Source organism: Diabrotica virgifera, chromosome 1 (genome assembly GCF_917563875.1).
Source record: "Diabrotica virgifera virgifera chromosome 1, PGI_DIABVI_V3a".
Classification (NCBI taxonomy): domain Eukaryota; kingdom Metazoa; phylum Arthropoda; class Insecta; order Coleoptera; family Chrysomelidae; genus Diabrotica; species Diabrotica virgifera.
This window is the reverse complement of record NC_065443.1, coordinates 22,175,625-22,193,498: the sequence shown is the minus strand read 5'-3', so window position 1 is coordinate 22,193,498 and position 17,874 is coordinate 22,175,625. Positions and strand designations below refer to the sequence as shown.

Genomic DNA, 17,874 nt, shown 5'->3' with positions numbered 1-17,874 from the left:
TAATATTTAAAGAATGGTTTAAAACATTTGCATTGCTTAAAAGAAAATAGCACATTTCACATATTTTTTAGTAAAGAATAACTAAAAAGTATACGGCCTTACAGGCGTTCAGGCATAATCCCATGGATGGTAGCTTCGCACCATTACCCGCTCGAGTAAGTGCGTCAACCAAATGTTCAAATCCGCGGTTTCTCTCGTACTGAGCAGAATTACTGTCGCAAGTCAGTAGGATAAAACAAACCTGTATAACGACAGTCTAAACCTAAACCCAACTCACGTTCCCTGTCAATAGGTGAACAATCAACGCTGGACAAGAGCCGACATCGAAGAATCAAAAAGTGATATCGCTATGAACGCTTGGTCGTCACGAGCAGTTAGTTATTCGTGTGGTAACTTAGCTGAAACCTCTTCCTGAAAACTCTTCAAGCCAAAAGGATCGATATTCCGTACTTTCGCAGTCCCTATGCATACTAACATCAGTATCAAGTCAGCTTTTGTCCTATGCGAAGTTTCTGTCCTCGCTGAGCTGGCATTAGGACACCTGCGTTATTCTTTGATAGATGTACCTCCCCAGTCAAACTCCCCGACTGGCAGTGTCATCGAATCCAATCAGGCTGGTGTAAATTGATGTTCGAAACGAAGAACGCAAACGTTCGCAAGTTATCCCACAGGGAAGCCTTATTGGAACCACGAAAACGACGAACGACACAACTCAACGAAACCTTACTCCGTGCCCTTGGTTCAAGAATTTAGTTTGTTTTTTTATATAAGCTAGAGTCTAACAAGGTATATAAGAGTGTCATTAATACCCAGCTGAGCGGGGTGCTATTTTCTGAGTTGCAAAATTATTTAAAGAATGGATCATTTATTTCATAAAACAGGCAGATCCCTTGTTTATGGAATTTCACAACTCAGACAATAGCAGCCCGTTCATCTGAATATTAATAACTCTCTTAGATAGTTTGTCAGACTCTACATGTTTTAAAAGATTGATTTTGTTGATAAAATACATACTTACCTACTTCTTGACTAATTCGCCGATTGAAAGTGCTTTTTTTTGTTAAAAAATTGATATTTTTACTTGCGAATAAGTCGAAAAGTATTGACTTCCAGAAAAAAATGTATAGGAAAAAAGTTACTTAAAATTGGTTAATAAATATATTAATTTCTGTTTTTATTAAGAAAATATTTTTTACATGGTCAACTTTGAAGTTGAGAGTAAGTAGAACATATAGCCAAGTTTTGGTGCACTCGGTGTAGACTCAGAAAATTATGTGGACTGGATAATATATCATTGACTGGACTATAGTGTGGGTAACAAAGAATTAATCAAAAGTATTATTTAAAAATTGTATTGGAGAATTCAAAGCTGTCATAATAGACACATAAATTGGTCTAATTCTAGTTTCCTCTGAACCGATACAAAAAATTCTGGTTTCATAATTTTTCTCCACGTAACTTTTATTGCTGAATAATAATTCATCGTCGGTATTCCTGTATCTCTTACAGTTTTGGCCTCACTAATCATGGACGGACACAAAACTAAAGGACCGATTTCTGAATTTTTATTTCGATCCAAGATTTGTGAATATGGAGTGTATTTCTAAAATAAGCGATACTTCATCAAATAAATCGTGAGGCCGAGGAGACACAGTTGAAAAGAAATCCAATACTTTAATTTCGTCCAAAGTTATAAATTTTTCCAACACAGTTTTCAAAGATTGTAAATCAAATAGAATGTGATTTGTACCGATTTCCTGGCCGTGGAATAGAGTTTTTGGACAGAGTTCCTGAAGCATTTCCATTCGTTTCGAAGCAATATACAGCAAAAACTTATAGAATTGTTCAAAGTTCATTCCAAAATGGGCATTCAGCATCAGCTGACAATGTTGCTCAAAATCATCCATTTCACTATAATCTTTAATTTCTTCCTTCACATCATTTAATGCTCTAAGTAAAGATTCATACATCATGTTAATATTACAACCATTGACCCAATTGTGATTCACAGATATAGCGTAAGATATGTTTTGGACTTGGTGATACCATCCAGATGGTATAAAGATAGCTTCACCTGGATTCTGAACCACTTCTATGCATTGTTTATCAGTGTCACTTGAATGACCACTTCTAATCAACATACTTTCTTTTCTACTTGAAATACTTTCTTTTGCAGTCGAAATACTTTCTTTTGCAATTGAAATACTTTCTGTTCTAATCGACATACAGTCTCTTGCAATCGAAATACTTTCTTTTCCTTCGACATCATATGGTAGATCTCCAAGAGAGTTTCTTAATATCTCTTCATTACCAGGAGGAAAAATTAACCATCTTTTTTTACCAAAAACATTTGCTGACCAGCTGTATGAAGAGAATACATCAGCATGAAACGGTGTCCTAAAACAAAACGTTATTTTTTATACAGTATGTATATCGCTCAGCTGGACATAGGGAATATACTACATTGAGATCATTGTGGCAACTGCGCTCTCTCGATGACAATATGGTTGAGGTAATAACCTCAATTTTGACACTTCATTTCGGCTGACACAAATAAACGTCAAAACATGACAATGTAGTACATCTAAATAAATATTTTTGGCCTATAGACCAGGACGGATCTGTGAAAAAACGTCTATTTTTAGATGTGCGAGGTGGCATTCGGATTTTTGCAGATAAAGTTAGGTGACAACTTCAACAATAATAATTGACTTATGCTCCTTCCCAAATATTTATGCCCGGAACATTAATAAAAAAATTAAAATATTTAAAAATTTTGAAAAACATTGATTTTTTTCTACTTTCTTTGATTATAACTTTAAAACGATTCATTTTGGAACAAAGTCGTATAGAAATAAAATAAAGATAATTGAATTTTGTATGATAAACGACTGGTTAAAAATGTCTTCAATTATTATCCTTTCTGCAAAATAGCAATAAATACAAAATAAGCGGACAAAATAAGCCTGTTTATATTCAATATTTTTCAACCAGTTTGTTTGCACTTAGAACTTTCGTAGCTTAGAAAATTCTTACAACATACTTAAATGGTTCACCAAATTTTGTTAAAATCGACCTGATAGATTTTGCAGAATAATTTTGCAACCTAAATTTTTTTTAAAAAGTTCAAATTTTTTAAAAGCTTTCTGAAGAAAAAGTAGACTATTTAGAAGTTTGCTAATTGTTTTACATATAAAAAGGTTCTCTACCTATCTAATACACTTTACAGAATTAAAATTGGATTATTTAAGCGGACTTAACACTGTTTTAAAGTTATAAATAATTTTTTGGCTTATAAACAAATACAGTGAGAACATTTGAGTTGGCATAAATTCGTTTTCTCGAGAATAGGTGTCTCGGGAGATAAATCGCGAAACAGGTCGATTTTTATTTTTAAATTATAATTTTTTGGTATATATATCATACTAGTGACGTCATCCATCTGGGCGTGATGACGTAATCAATGATTTTTTTAAATTAGAATATGTGCCATGTGATAGCTCAATCGAAAGGCTATTCAATTTTGTATTTACTAATATAAACATTAACATAATTATTTATACAGGGTTTGAATTAAAAAATTTTTTTAATTAAATTAATTCCAATATTTAGATTACGTCATCACACCCAGATGGATGACATCACTAGTATGATATTTATGCCAAAAAATTATAATTTAAAAATAAAAATCGATCTATTTCAGGATTTATTTCCAGAGTCTCCCATTCTCAAGAAAATGAATTTATTCCAACTCAAACGTCCTCACTGTATTTGTTTATAAGCTAAAACATTGTTTATAACTTTAAAACAGTGCTGAGGCCGCTTAAATAATCCAATTTTAATTCTGTAAAGTGTATTAGATAGGTAGAGAACCTACTTATATGTAAAAAAATTAGCAAACTTCTAAATGGTCGACTTTTTGTTCAGAAAGTTTTTAAAAAATTTAAACTTTTTAAAAAAAATTTAGATTGCAAAATTATTATGCAAAGTCTATTAGGTCCATTTTAATGAAATTTGGTGGACAGTTTAAGTATATTGTAAGAATTTTCTAAGCGAATTATGAAGGTTCTAAATGCAACCAAAGTGGTTCAAAAACATTGAATAACAAGCTGAAAATGCGAGCATTATCATAACGAAAACTTTGTTTATATACGTATTTAAATTCATAATATAGAAAATTGCTATTACGAAAAGCTGTTTAGAATTAAAAATTATGTTTTAATGTACAAGTATATCATTCTAATTTAAATGTTGTGAACTATAAAGATACTTTACTCGAAATTCATATTTTTTTACATACCTCGTATAAAATTAATAAAATTTGATTCATGATGGTTGCATCATAAATCGTAGACCAAGAAGAGATTTTTATGAAGAATAACTTTTCTTCGTCAAATTAAAAATACAAGAGTTATAAATGAAAATGATGTTGGTATCCATAATTTGAGAAAATTTATCAAATATTTTTTCCCATTAGAAGGATGTAATTTCATATATCAGAACATACTTTTTTATTCCAAACCACATTTTAAATAACAATTTTCCAATATTGTAAAATAAATAATGCATACATGATAAAGATACTTTTTACTGATGAACTTTACTTGGATCTACAGACCGAGCGAGTCTCGTAAATTCCACGGCTTTGCGCCACGCTTCATGCAACGGTATTTGCGTACTTGTGTTTCGAGTTGTGTGGTCGTGCGCTGGTCGTGTAGAGTTATAATTTACCAAATTTATATATAATCATTTCTACTGATTCAATATTAATATAGTACAATATGTATTATTGCTTTCAAAATATACTCAAATTGTATTTTTATAAATTTATTACACATATTATTTTATATAATAATTAAATTCACTATAAAATGTCGTTTATATTTTATTAATAGCTAAATAATTTAAAATTTAGTTTGACATTCACGAAGTGTTAAACTCAAATGTAAATAATAACATTTGCTTTGTTTAACAAATTCAGATTAAAAAAGTAGCCTACTTCCTAATCAAAGATTTCAGCTGACGTTTAGTGCGTGGTAGGAAATAACCGGATTGTGACGACACATTTTAGATTTTGAGGTCGATTATCTCGAAAACCGTTAGAGACATCGAAATGCCGTTTTCAGATTTGGATTCAGAAGACAAAACTACATAAGAATCCATCGATACATCTGCTCTAAGTATTGCAGAAGCGGCAACGCAATAACACACAGACTTTTGCAAATTTATAAACGAAAAGTTTTCGTTGAAAACAGTCTTTTTTGCCCCCTTATTTTCTATTTATTACTATTTTGCAGAAAGGGTAATAATATAAGACATTTTAAACCAGTCATATATTATACAAAATTCAATTATCTTTATTTTCTTTCCCTACGACTTTGTTCCAAAATGAACCGTTTTAAAGTTATAAGTCATGAAAGTAGAAAAAAATCGATATTTTTCGAGATTTTTACATATTTAAATTTTTTTATTAATGTTCCGGGCATATTTGAGAAGGAGAGCATAAGTCAATTATAATTATTGAAGTTGTCACCTAACTTGCAAATCAAAGAAATGCTGGTCCATTTCTACAATCGTAGATAAGCTCTAAGAGTTAAGATAAGCTCTAACCGCCCAGCAGCTATTAGAAAATGTGTTGATCCGATGGGACCAATAGAGCCTGGTAAGACAAAATATATGTTGGTTCCATTAGACCAATATGGCATGCTGAGGCAACATCAGAGCTATGTCCTGCAGGACCAACGTAACAACGAATGTGTTAGCAATGAAACATGTTGCTTATATTTAACACATTCGTGGACACAACTTTATATGCTGCCACAAAGGGACATGACTATGTGAATATGAAGATGTGTCCGTGAACTTGTGTTAAACACAAGAAATATAAGATGATAAAAATAAACTGTGTGTTAGTTTTTATATACTTTACCATGTTCCATTTGAACCCATATAAACAAATCGATAATCATCATCCATACAATTAACATAATACTCATTCAACCAATCTGAGGCAAAGTAAATAGGGACTTCATAAAACCTCTCCTCGGGATGATTAAGTTGTAAGTGCCAATTCTTTACATATTCGTAAGAGGTATTTATTAATACGTTTGGCTTGTCTTTAATATTATTTATATAATCACTAAAACAACAACTGTAGCTTTTCTGGGTATTATAAAACCGTTCCTTGCAATTATAAACTTGTACCATGTCCATTCCATAGTGTTCCTCTAAGTATTCAAAATTTAGGCCATTATTTTCGGTTATCCAACATTTTAAACATTGCCAATTCTTGGTGATACCTTTAATGATACAAGGTAAATTAAGTAACATGAAATCATTAAAAAATGATGAGTAAGACAAATCGGAAGCTTCTATTGCTGGTATAGATTCTATTGAAGTATAATCATAGGCTATATTTTTTGTAAATACTGTATCATCTACTTCAAACATCCTCGTATTTGATATTTCAAAAACATTCAAAAATCAAATCTGATTTTAGTTAGGTTATATTTTTAAATTTTCTTCTTCTGTCCTCCTTAATTGACATTCTAAATGACGTATTATGTCATTGGATATTCTATTTTGAGTTCGGCCATGGCCGGCTTTATTTGAAACGCGGTCATTTTAGATGTGGCAACACTGCCAAGCCACCAGAAAAGAGGGGGCCGCTATGTAAAACCTCACTCCATTCATGCCTTGTTTGTTATCTCCACTGTACATTAATACATACATTCTTCTTTTGTGATTTTTTTCTGCTTTTTCTTATTTCACTTTTTGTATCGCAGCGATGCCTATTGTGTATTTTTTAACTCTTTTGCTACTTCTTCCATTTCTCTATACTCTATATAATAATAATAGTCTCCCGTTTTATACCGCTCACGAGGCTTTGGGATTATAGCACGGTAGTCTGCTATATCTAAAGCCTACGGTATAGAAGGAAGGTAACAGAGCCAGTGATACGCTTCAACCGCCTATTATATTCCCCTGGTTTTACCCAAGGTACTCATTTTATTCAGGCTGAGTCGACCGTGTAGCGTGTAGCTGTTATCGCCGGATTTGAACTCCGGCCTATCTGCATGGAAGTCAGACATCCTACTGCCTGAGCTTCTAACTAAGGCCACCATCTTTCTATATGTCATGGCCTTAATAACGTTTTAATATACTACATATTTAAATTAATCAACAAACCAGAGAATTTAGATCATTATGTTTCACTAAAAGTAAGTAAAAATATTAAAATGAACTTATAATCAAATGTTTTGGTAACCAATGCATATACAGGGTGTCCCGAAAAATTGGTCATAAATTATACCACAGATTCTGGGGTCAAAAATAGGTTGATTGAACCTCACTTACCTATATACAATAGTGCACACAAAAAAAGTTACAGCCCTTTGAAGTTACAAAATGAAAATCGATTTTTTTTCATATATCGAAAACTCTCAGAGATTTTTTATTGAAAATTGACATGTCGCATTTCTACGACAGCAATATCTTAAAAAAAATTAAGTAAAATTTGTGAACCCCATACAAATTTTATGGGGGTTTTGTTCCCTTAAACCCCCCCAAACTTTTGTGTACGTTCCAATTAAATTATTATTGTGGCACTATTAGCTAAACACATTATTTTTAAAACTTTTTTGCCTCTTAGTACTTTTTCGATAAGCCAGTGTTTATCGAGATATTTTGAATATTTGTCGAATCCACCACATATTTGTATATGGTTAAGTACGGTTATACAGACCTGTTAATAATCTGAAAATTTATTTATAATTTACATTTTTAGGTATATTTTGAAAAAGAAGCTACATCTCGATAAAAGGTGACTTATGAACAAAAGACTAAGAGACAAAAGTTTTAAAAACACTGTGTTTAACTAATGGTACCACAATAATAGTTTAATCGGAACGTACACAAACATTAGGGGGTTTAAAGGAACAAAACCCCCATAAAATTTTTACGTAAATATATTGAAAAAGAAGCCGCATCTCAATAAAAACTGGCTTATCGAAAAAATACTAAGAGGTAAAAAAGTTTTAAAAACGTTGTGTTTAACTAATGGTACCACAATAATGAATTAATTGGAACGTACACAAAAGTTTGGGGGGGTTTAAGGGAACAAAATCCCCATAAATTTTTTATGGGGTGGACAAATTTCACTATAATTTTGTTTTAAGATGTTCCTGACATAACAATTATACATGTCCATTTTCAATAATAAATCTCTAATAGTTTTCGATATATTGAAAAAAATCGATTTTCATTTTGTAACTTCAAAGGGCTGTAACTTTTTTTGTGAGCACATTTGTATTAAGGTAAGTTAGGTTCAATCGAACTATTTTTGACCCCAGAATGTGTGGTATAATTTATGACCATTCTTTTCGGGACACCCTGTATATAAAGCAGATATTTTATAGACCTTCTATTCACTGTTGCCAAATCATAATGTTCTGGGCTTCCGTTACGGGGCTGTGGTCATTGCAAGAAATTTCACGTCGTGTCATGTCATATATCCATTAATGTCATTACTGTCACTGTCATTGTCAAATAGTTGTCAGCGTTACACAGCGAATATTTTCCTCATCAGTTCAATATTAACAATAAATTGTTTTGTTGAAATTAAAATCACAAATTACTTTATAAAATGGTAACTCTCGAAGACGTTGAAATGAAAAATGCAGACAGTCCTCCAGGATTAGAAGCTGGTGATACAAAGAAAGATACCGACCTACAAAGTGTAATAGAAATTCGTGAACATGCAAGACAAATAGAAAAATCAGTCACAAGTAAAGAAAACCGTTTCATCTTACGAGTTTTACGTTGCTTGCCCAACACTAGAAGGAAGCTTAATGGACTGGTGCTGAGAAGCCTCATTACTCAAATATATCCTGTAGCTGAACGTGATGCCCTCCTTAGTTTCGTCGAGGAAGCTTCTGGAGAACTCGACGCCACCCAGTCACGAGCAAGATCAGCTGTTAAGTCACCTGTTCCCGAGGTAGATACATATATAAATCTTTTAATACTAGTACGTTTAATTGATACCAATAAGTTAGTTGAAGCAGAGCGCTGTTCTCAAGCTCTTATGAATAAAATAACTAACCAAAACAGACGTACTATAGATCATATTGCTGCCAAGTGTTATTTCTATCACTCAAGAGTTGCTGAATTGACCAACAAATTGGATTCAATTAGAGGGTTTTTACATTCTCGTCTACGTACCGCTACACTCAGGAACGACTTTGAAGGTCAAGCTGTGCTTATAAATTGCCTGTTGAGAAATTATTTGCATTATTCGTTGTATGATCAAGCTGACAAACTAGTGAGTAAATGCGTATTTCCTGAAACTGCAAGTAACAATGAATGGGCCAGATTCTTATACTACTTGGGCAGAATTAAGGCGGCAAGATTAGAATACAGTGTAGCACATAAACATCTTGTGCAGGCCATGAGAAAAGCACCCCAGAATGCTGCCATTGGTTTCAGACAGGTTGTTCAAAAGCTTACTGTTGTAGTTGAACTACTGCTAGGAGATATACCAGAACGACAGATTTTTAGACAATCTAGTATGAGGCACTCCCTTGCCCCATACTTTCAACTAACACAAGCAGTTAGAATGGGCAATTTGCAAAGATTTGGTGAGGTGTTAGAGAACTTCGGCCCACAATTTAGACAAGATCATACATTTACACTAATTTTGAGACTGCGCCACAATGTTATTAAAACAGCTATAAGATCCATAGGATTATCATACTCCAGAATATCTCCCCAAGACATAGCTAAGAAACTGGGGCTGGATTCAGCTGAAGATGCAGAATTTATAGTAGCAAAAGCAATCAGAGATGGGGTGATAGAAGCTACACTTGATCCACAGGGAGGTTACATGAGGAGCAAAGAAAGTACTGACATCTACTGCACAAAGGAACCTCAACTGGCGTTTCATCAAAGAATATCGTTTTGCTTAGATTTGCACAATCAAAGTGTCAAAGCTATGAGATATCCCCCCAAGGCGTATGGCAAAGAACTTGAATCAGCAGAAGAGAGAAGGGAAAGAGAACAGCAGGATTTGGAGTTGGCCAAGGAAATGGCTGAAGAAGATGATGATGGTTTTCCTTAAGTTGGTGTAGTTATCAATATTAATTTTATAACATTTTTGCTTTTGTATGGTATTTATAGACAGTAGATTTATCAAAATATACTGAGTAAAACTCCTGCATTTTATTTTATTCACACATTCACTCTCCATTGCTTCAGTCTTTTTTAATATTTCCTTCCATTCTTTCCTATTTTCTGATTTTTATTTCCACCTTTCTATTTCTACCCTAAAGTCAGCTGTCACTGCTTCCAACGATTTTCTCTTGAGTTGTCCTCTTTTTCTTTTTTGTTCTAGACTAGACATATCCACAGGTAAGTCTCCCTCAAATTTTTTCTGTCCCATATTAAATACTGTTGAGAGTAGGTCTATTAATTTAATTAAGTATTTTCTATGGGAAAAAAAAACACTTCAGAACAACTATTAATTTAAGTCTGATATTAATAAAAAATACCTTGACGACTACTGCTGTTCTTATATTGACGTATTTTCCAGTGTAATACACTAATCTTACATTACAGGTATACTGAGTTCGTTTATCACCTTAAATTTTTGTCACATTTATTTTATCATGGGTGTGCAGGTATAATTACTGCGTAGTTGACCACTCCTTTCCACTTGTTCCTCTCGTCACACATTTTAAATCACATTTTTGTGATATTGTGACTGTCTTAAGTAAAGATGAACCTCATCCATTTAGGAATTTGGCTAGAATACCTCTTTCACCTGACATTGTTTTTGGAAAAATGTTGCCAACTAATTCGTCCAACATGAAAAACAATGCTTCTGTTCTTTTTTTCATCTTTTTTGTGTCCCAAAATTGATGTGTTCAGCAAAATTCAGCTTGTCCACATGATTTTTAGAGGTTCAGTAGAATTTTCTTCTCTGTTATTACTACTGGACTACTATTAGGGGTTCAATAAAGTGGACCTATTGGATTAAAATAAAAAACACCAATTAGAAAATCTTTCGTTTTTATTAATCTCAATTTAAGTTAACTTTTCAGTCAGACTGATTGTATTATAAATATATCAATATTCATTAATCATAATGTAACTATAAGTCACTATATACAGTAAAATCATGAAAATTTACAGAACAATATATATAGAAAGACAAGTTGACATTTCAAAACGATAACAATCACAAAAATAACAAAAATTATATATCTAATGGTGTACAATAAATAATTACAATAATGGCAAAATTGACTTACTTAAATCTAAAAAATAATTTGGTATACCTGCGTTTTTTTCCAGCCACTGCTCAATTATTGTTAAATTACCAAAGGATAAACAGTCAGTTTTGTAAATGCAATTAATAAAATGTTAGTTCGTATACCATTATATTTCTTAAATATGATAAAAGGGTTAAAATAAATTAGTAGTTACACAATAGTATTGCTTAAGTAGCTAAATTCTATAGTCGTCATGCATACAAGATATTGGTACTATACGGAAGATCTGAATTAAGTAAGACACGAAGGTAAAATATGTGTCATGATGGAGGGGGACAGACAATCCATCGATGAATCTCATATACATGCCATAGCATTAATACTGAAACACTTCTGTCAGCGAATAACGCAGGCAAACAGAGCTTATTTTGCCCTCTCCCATATATTTCAATCTAAAAGTGTCCTCCAAAATACAAAAATGAGAATCTTTAAAACCTAAATTCGACCAATTTTACTATGGCAATGAAGCATGGGTCCTGAAAGAAACATCAACACACTCGAAAGGAAAGTACTGAGGAGAATACTAGGACATGTGAGGAAAAACGGAATCTTCAGAAGTCGATACAACAATGAGCTTTATCAACTTTATAAGGAAACACCCCGTCAGACTTCATTAGAATACAAAGATTGCAATGGGCCGGACATGATAAGAATGGGAGAGGATAGGCTATCAAAAAGAGCACTGAACGCTAGAATGCAGGGAAAAAGACCGGTTTAAAAGTCAAAAAAGCGTTTGGAAGATACAGTAAACAACGACACACAAGCACTTTAGGAGTCCGTGTATGGAGAAGAGCAGCCACAGACAAACGAGGGTGGAGGCAAAAAATAAAGGAGGCCAAGGCTCATTTTGGGCTGTAGTGCCGTAGAAGAAGAAGACTTCTGTCAGAACAATTGGACATAAAACGTCCAATATTCGATAATCAGGCTATAGTCAGACATGATATGTTAGCGAAAATAACAACTAGCTGGCAACACCACAAAAGAATGGAAGTACGAAAAAGTTTTTATTGCCTGGTCTGATTTATCTCTAAACAATCTTCGATGTCTTTCTCTTTTCCTTCTTCAGATCGGACATCAAACAGAGCTTCTTTGAACACGTAATATATGGCTCGAAAATAGCTGATCAAAGAACAGCTGCGCTAACAAAGACCATGCCAAACGTATGAGGTATATAGACAGGAAGAATTATTATGGAAGTGGTCCACTCCACCATACTAAACGCAGCACCAGTATGGTATCAGGTAATGCGTAAAAAAAAACAAAAATATAGAAGAATTTTGGAGAAACGTCCTGCTGAGGGTCGTTTTTGCGTATAAGATAACTTCGACAGTTGCCTTATAAGTGATAGCAGGGGTGTCATCAATTCACCTAATATGAAAGAAAAAGTAATCACGTATGGTATGAGTGAAAACGACAGAGAAGTGGCCAATGTGAAATGGCAAGAAGAGTGGAAAATTGAACATAGGGTTGAATGGACAAGAACACTTATACCGGACATGCGAGAGGCTGGATAGGACCGTAGACATATTATATATTATCATAGACAGAGTGTCATGTTGAGTGAAGTGTCGACACCATCTTTTTTGTGGCATAGGTTTTTTCCCTGGAAGCCGTCTGTTGTGAACCGGTTGTACTGCAGCCACTTGGCTGATTGTACAGACATCTTCCATTCGTTTATGAAACCCATTTCAGAATTCTGGACCCCTATACCAGCTTGTACAGGTCTAGTGGGTGGGTGCCATATATATTTGGAGTCACTTCGATGTCTCCGAAAAGTGTTTGCCGCCTCCGATCCAATGCCTCACAGTCATGAAAAATATGATTGACTGCTTCAGGTTCTCTGTTACAGAGTCTGCAGCTCAAAGTCTCCATGACAGCCCCATTGTATGCAGGTGACCCTTAACTGGCGCATGTCCAGTGAGGAAACCTGTTCTGACTCTGAGCTGATTCCTGATTGTTTTCAGCAGTAACTCAGCCCTACTAGTACATGTCCGTCCGATATACATCTTGCCATGTGTTTGACCGGGTACACTCTCCCAGTGTGAGTTGTGTTGGCTTCTGATCCAGACTTTTTTTCGTTCGCTGACGGTGCTTTTTGGCACTCCCACGGGCTCTGGACCCAGGTATTGTAGCTGATGCTCTCTTGGCAAGTGCATCAGCTCTTTCATTGCCGTATATGCCCCGACGACCTGGAACCCATACCAGTATAACACTGTTACGTTGTGCCAGTCTGTCAAGTTCTTGTCGACATTCCCACACCAACTTAGAGTTCACCTTAGGTTTTATAAGAGCCCCAATGGCTGCTTGTACTTTGTGGCATAGTACTGTTTCCCCATAGTGCTCCCTTTCCGTGCCTATACCCCACTCTGTTTCATGTTAGTTTCTCGATATAATATATGAGTCTATGATAATATATATGTTACAGTTCAAGTTGATTATCCAGTTGGAGTTGACTCCAACTAGTAACGGCTGGTTTCAGTAAAAGTTGATTATAAATATAAAATGAAGATTTATATTCAACATGTACTAGTAAAAGTAGACTCCAACTAGGAAAAGTATACTCTTCCTAATGCCATTTAGTAAAAGTTGATTCTGATTCACACAAACAGCCGATTCTAGCAATTAAATGTTACTGAATATGTTCAAATTAGTCTAGGCTGTATCGTTGCCCCCGTTAGGTAAATTACTCCGATTCGAATTTTTTGCACAAACTTACTCAAAAAGAGGTCCTTATAACAAATCTACTGGGTGTCAGGCAGTACCTTGATCGATAAATTGTTTAAACAATTTTTTTTAGACAAATTCATAAAAATAATTTTTTCACTTCGAACAATTTTTTTTTAGATCATTTGGGTTATTCTGAGCAAAAAAAGGTATTTTGTGATTTTTCTCTAAAATTGATTGTTGTCGAGTTATACGCGATTTAAAATTTGAAAAATGCGAAAATAGCCATTTTCAAGGCTTAATAACTCGGTTAAAATCCATTATTATGAAAGTCAGAAAGTGACCAAATCAAAGTTTATAGCCCCCTCTACAAGATCCAGCAGAAATTTTTGTCACTATTTTATTACTAAGCTTTATCTTTAATTATTAACAATGAGCGCTAAGTGCGTATTAGGCGGGCGTCAATGGTGAGTGCTAAAGAGATGCACCATTCCAGCCGTCCAATGGTGAATCTCACTCGCACTTACATTGACGGCCGCCTCAATACACGGTTAGCGCTCATTGTTGATAATTAAAAATAATATCTTATTAATGAAATAATGACAAAAATTTCTTCAGGATCTTAGAGATAGTTTTAATCTTTGATTTTTTTTAGTTTCTGACTTTCATAATATATAATATCGTATGGCATTTTTGCCTTTCGGACAGTTCCGGCGCCAATTACATCTTTAACCCTGTTTCAAGTAACTAGTGTCGATATACACTAGCCCAGGGGGACCGACCGCTTAACGTGCTCTCCGAGGCACGGTGAGACGGCTCGTGTCATTATTGAAAATGAGAATGGTTTGTCTTTAGCAGGGCTCGAACCCACGTGCACTGGCGTATGAGGCCAGCGATTATGCCGTTACTCCACGGCCGCTCGCTCGACTTTCACAATAATTATCTTTAACCGAGTTATTAAACCTTGAAAATGGTTATTTTGGCGTTTTTCAAATTTTAAGTCGCTAATAACTCGATAACAGTCAATTTTAGAGAAAAAAAGGCCCAACGGATCAAAAAAAATTTGTACGAAGTGAAAAAATTATGTATTTTGCGAATTTGTTTAAAATCATTGTTTATCGCCAAACTTCACTAAAATCATTCATTATTGTACTCATTTGCCCTCATTTTCGGCAGTAAAGTAACACTTTGTTGTATTGAAAGAAGAATGTTACTTTACCTGCCGCGATAATTAAACAAATTAACCGAGATTGAATTTAAGTGGTCAATGGCAGCAATCGATTATTTATTTGAGTGAAATTAAAATTTATTTACTTTAATTATTAAAAATATTGTACAAAATTTATCTTATTATTAATAAAATTTATGTCAAAAAGTAAAATTCTGTAGTGTTTCGCAATTATATTCATACAAAATAAATCAAAACTTTACAGATTTAGCAATTAGGTAGGTATACAATATTGATATAACTATCGATTAAACATCAAAACCGGCCATCATGCAAAAGTCATCTGTCATTACTGTCATACGATATTTTTATTTCGTCTAAAATTAAAAAAAATTCCTCAAAGTTGTAAGTAAGTGTTAATGTTTTTTATGATTGACGATACAATTTTGTACGCACCACCTCAATACTCTTTATCGAACGCGTCTGTTTCTCTGCTCGTAATATCAGACTCGTTCGATAAAGAGTCACTTTACTGACTGACTTTACTGAAATTGGTTAAACAATTTTTCGACCGCGGAACCGCGTGACACCCTGTGTATTTGTTATAAGGATTGTTATACGGATGTATTTCTTTGAGTAAGTTTGTGGAAAAAATCGAATCAGAATAATTTACCTAACGGGGGCGACGTTACAGACTATACTAATAAGTAGTTGAAACGGTCAAAACAAACAAACGCACACTCGTCAAAAATGCACTTGAGATTCTCGTATAATCAACATTTACTGAATCGATCCAGGAAGAGTCAACTCCAACTAGTAAAAGTTGATTTAAATTTTTAAAATCAACTTTTACTGCTCGTTTCAGTTGGAGTTGACTCCAACTAGTTGGAGTCAACTCTAACTGAGAATCAACTTGAACTGTAACATATATATGTCTATAGATAGGACATGGTCATAATAGGGAAACTATTTCCTCACAAGGCACGGCTCCTTCAAAGCCTACTAGTAAAGATAGAGAAGTAAGAAGTTGTTAACGTCACAGTGCAACACTTTGTGTTCAATTGTATAAGGTTCATGAAGGAGAATGCAGAGCTATACGAAAGGATGTCTACTTCTTCTTCTTTTTGTATAGACATTGACTCTGTTTTTTCAATGTGTCTCTAGTAAGTTTTGGTTCCATCGTTTTTGTGGTCTTCCCACTGATCGTCTTCCTATTGGGAAACCGTCTCTCGCTGTCCTGACTTCTCTATTTGTTGTCATTCGGCTTATGTGGTCATTCCATTCTATTCTTCTGTTTCTTACCAAGTTATTAATGTTATCCACCTTGTTGCATCTACTTCGTATATCTGCATTTCTAGCTCTGTCCCATACAGTCTTACCATCGATAGGAAAGGGTGTATAGGTGTGAAAATTTAGTTCTAAGCTCAACATCTTAAGGTTGTTTAAAATATAAAAGACAATTTATCCTTGGAATTTAACTTTACCTCTAAAAATAAAAAATGCTGTAGTTTGTTTGCTTTCAAAAATAGCATTGACCGGCTACAATTTCGTAGTGTAAAATATTGCTCTTATATTCCATTACACAGTTGCAATATTTTTTTAGAGATTTTTGGAGCTGCACAAAATGCTGTACATGGTAAATGTTAAAAAATGTAAAAATTATATCTTTATACATCTTAAGCTTTGATATTTTTTGTATCAAAATAATTTAACCATTAGTCTACAAAATATTTGATAAACAAGGTAGCCTTAATTAAAAGAAATGATTATTTAATCGTCATAGTATGTAAGTGCTGCCTCTGCATAAGCTTTTGCAAGTGAGCAGAATAATTACGAGTATGTCCCGGCAAATATTCAAAAATCAAACAATTATTTTCATAATTTGGTATGTTTATGTACAAGTACTTGATCATCATAAATATTGCTACGACACTTCCGTAAGATATTTATTCCACATAGAAAAAGTACCTTGAAGAAAAAGAGAATGTGACATTAGAAGTAAATCTCCAGCAGATAACCACAGTTAAAAATGAAGAAGATAATGATCAAACTTCCATGGAAAACCTAAAAAGAGTCACAATAAGAAAAGTAATGACTTAAAGGTCATACGAGAATGGCTTAAAATTGAGTAAGAAATAAGTTTTTGGCAGGAACTAACCAAATTCCGTAAAACCATAAAGGCTTACTGGGCTCAATGAGAATCTCTGTATTATATCGGAAGTGGGAAAGTTCCAATAGAGCATGTACAGTTCAACAATTGGTACTGCCAAAACTAAAAAACTAACATTCAAAGAGTGTTACAAGAACTTCATAGCAGTCTTTCTGGGAGACATTTTGTAGTCAAAGAACACTTACCAGAGTTCGAGACATATTTTACGGATCAATTGTCCATGAAGAATTTTTATGTTGATATACAATATCTGATAATTTAGTGTAACAATGGTTAAATTATACAGGCTACAAAAACATCAAGTGGTGTACACGAGAGTGGTTTGACATTATTCTAACCTTCCAGCCTTCGATAGTTGGCAACTATCATTGTGCAACAGAATTTAACACTACATTGAGAAAATTACTTTCCAAAAAAAAAGGAAAAACATCTCATCAATTGCATTAAACAACAAGCATACTATGTTGAGAAAAACAAAAATACGCATTTTTTTGGACTTTTTTTACTAGCTTAATATCAAATCATTCTCGTATATTATATTATAG

The 17,874-nt window shown here is 33.7% G+C and overlaps 2 protein-coding genes across 2 annotated transcripts; one reads left to right on the top strand and one right to left on the bottom strand.

Moving 5' to 3' along the window:
* Positions 1-1,336: 1,336 nt before the first annotated feature.
* LOC114324474 (2-oxoglutarate and iron-dependent oxygenase JMJD4) lies at positions 1,337-6,538 on the bottom strand. Its single transcript, XM_028272344.2, has 2 exons — positions 5,930-6,538; positions 1,337-2,397 (listed from the first exon to the last, which is right to left on the bottom strand). Exons 1-2 carry the CDS (start codon positions 6,448-6,450, stop codon positions 1,566-1,568), a joined length of 1,353 nt encoding a protein of 450 aa, XP_028128145.1. The 5' UTR covers positions 6,451-6,538; the 3' UTR covers positions 1,337-1,565.
* A 1,996-nt stretch (positions 6,539-8,534) lies between these two features.
* Positions 8,535-10,209, top strand: LOC114324472 (probable 26S proteasome non-ATPase regulatory subunit 3). Its single transcript, XM_028272340.2, has one exon. The coding sequence runs from the start codon at positions 8,645-8,647 to the stop codon at positions 10,112-10,114; it is 1,470 nt and encodes a 489-aa protein (XP_028128141.1). The 5' UTR covers positions 8,535-8,644; the 3' UTR covers positions 10,115-10,209.
* Positions 10,210-17,874: the final 7,665 nt, after the last annotated feature.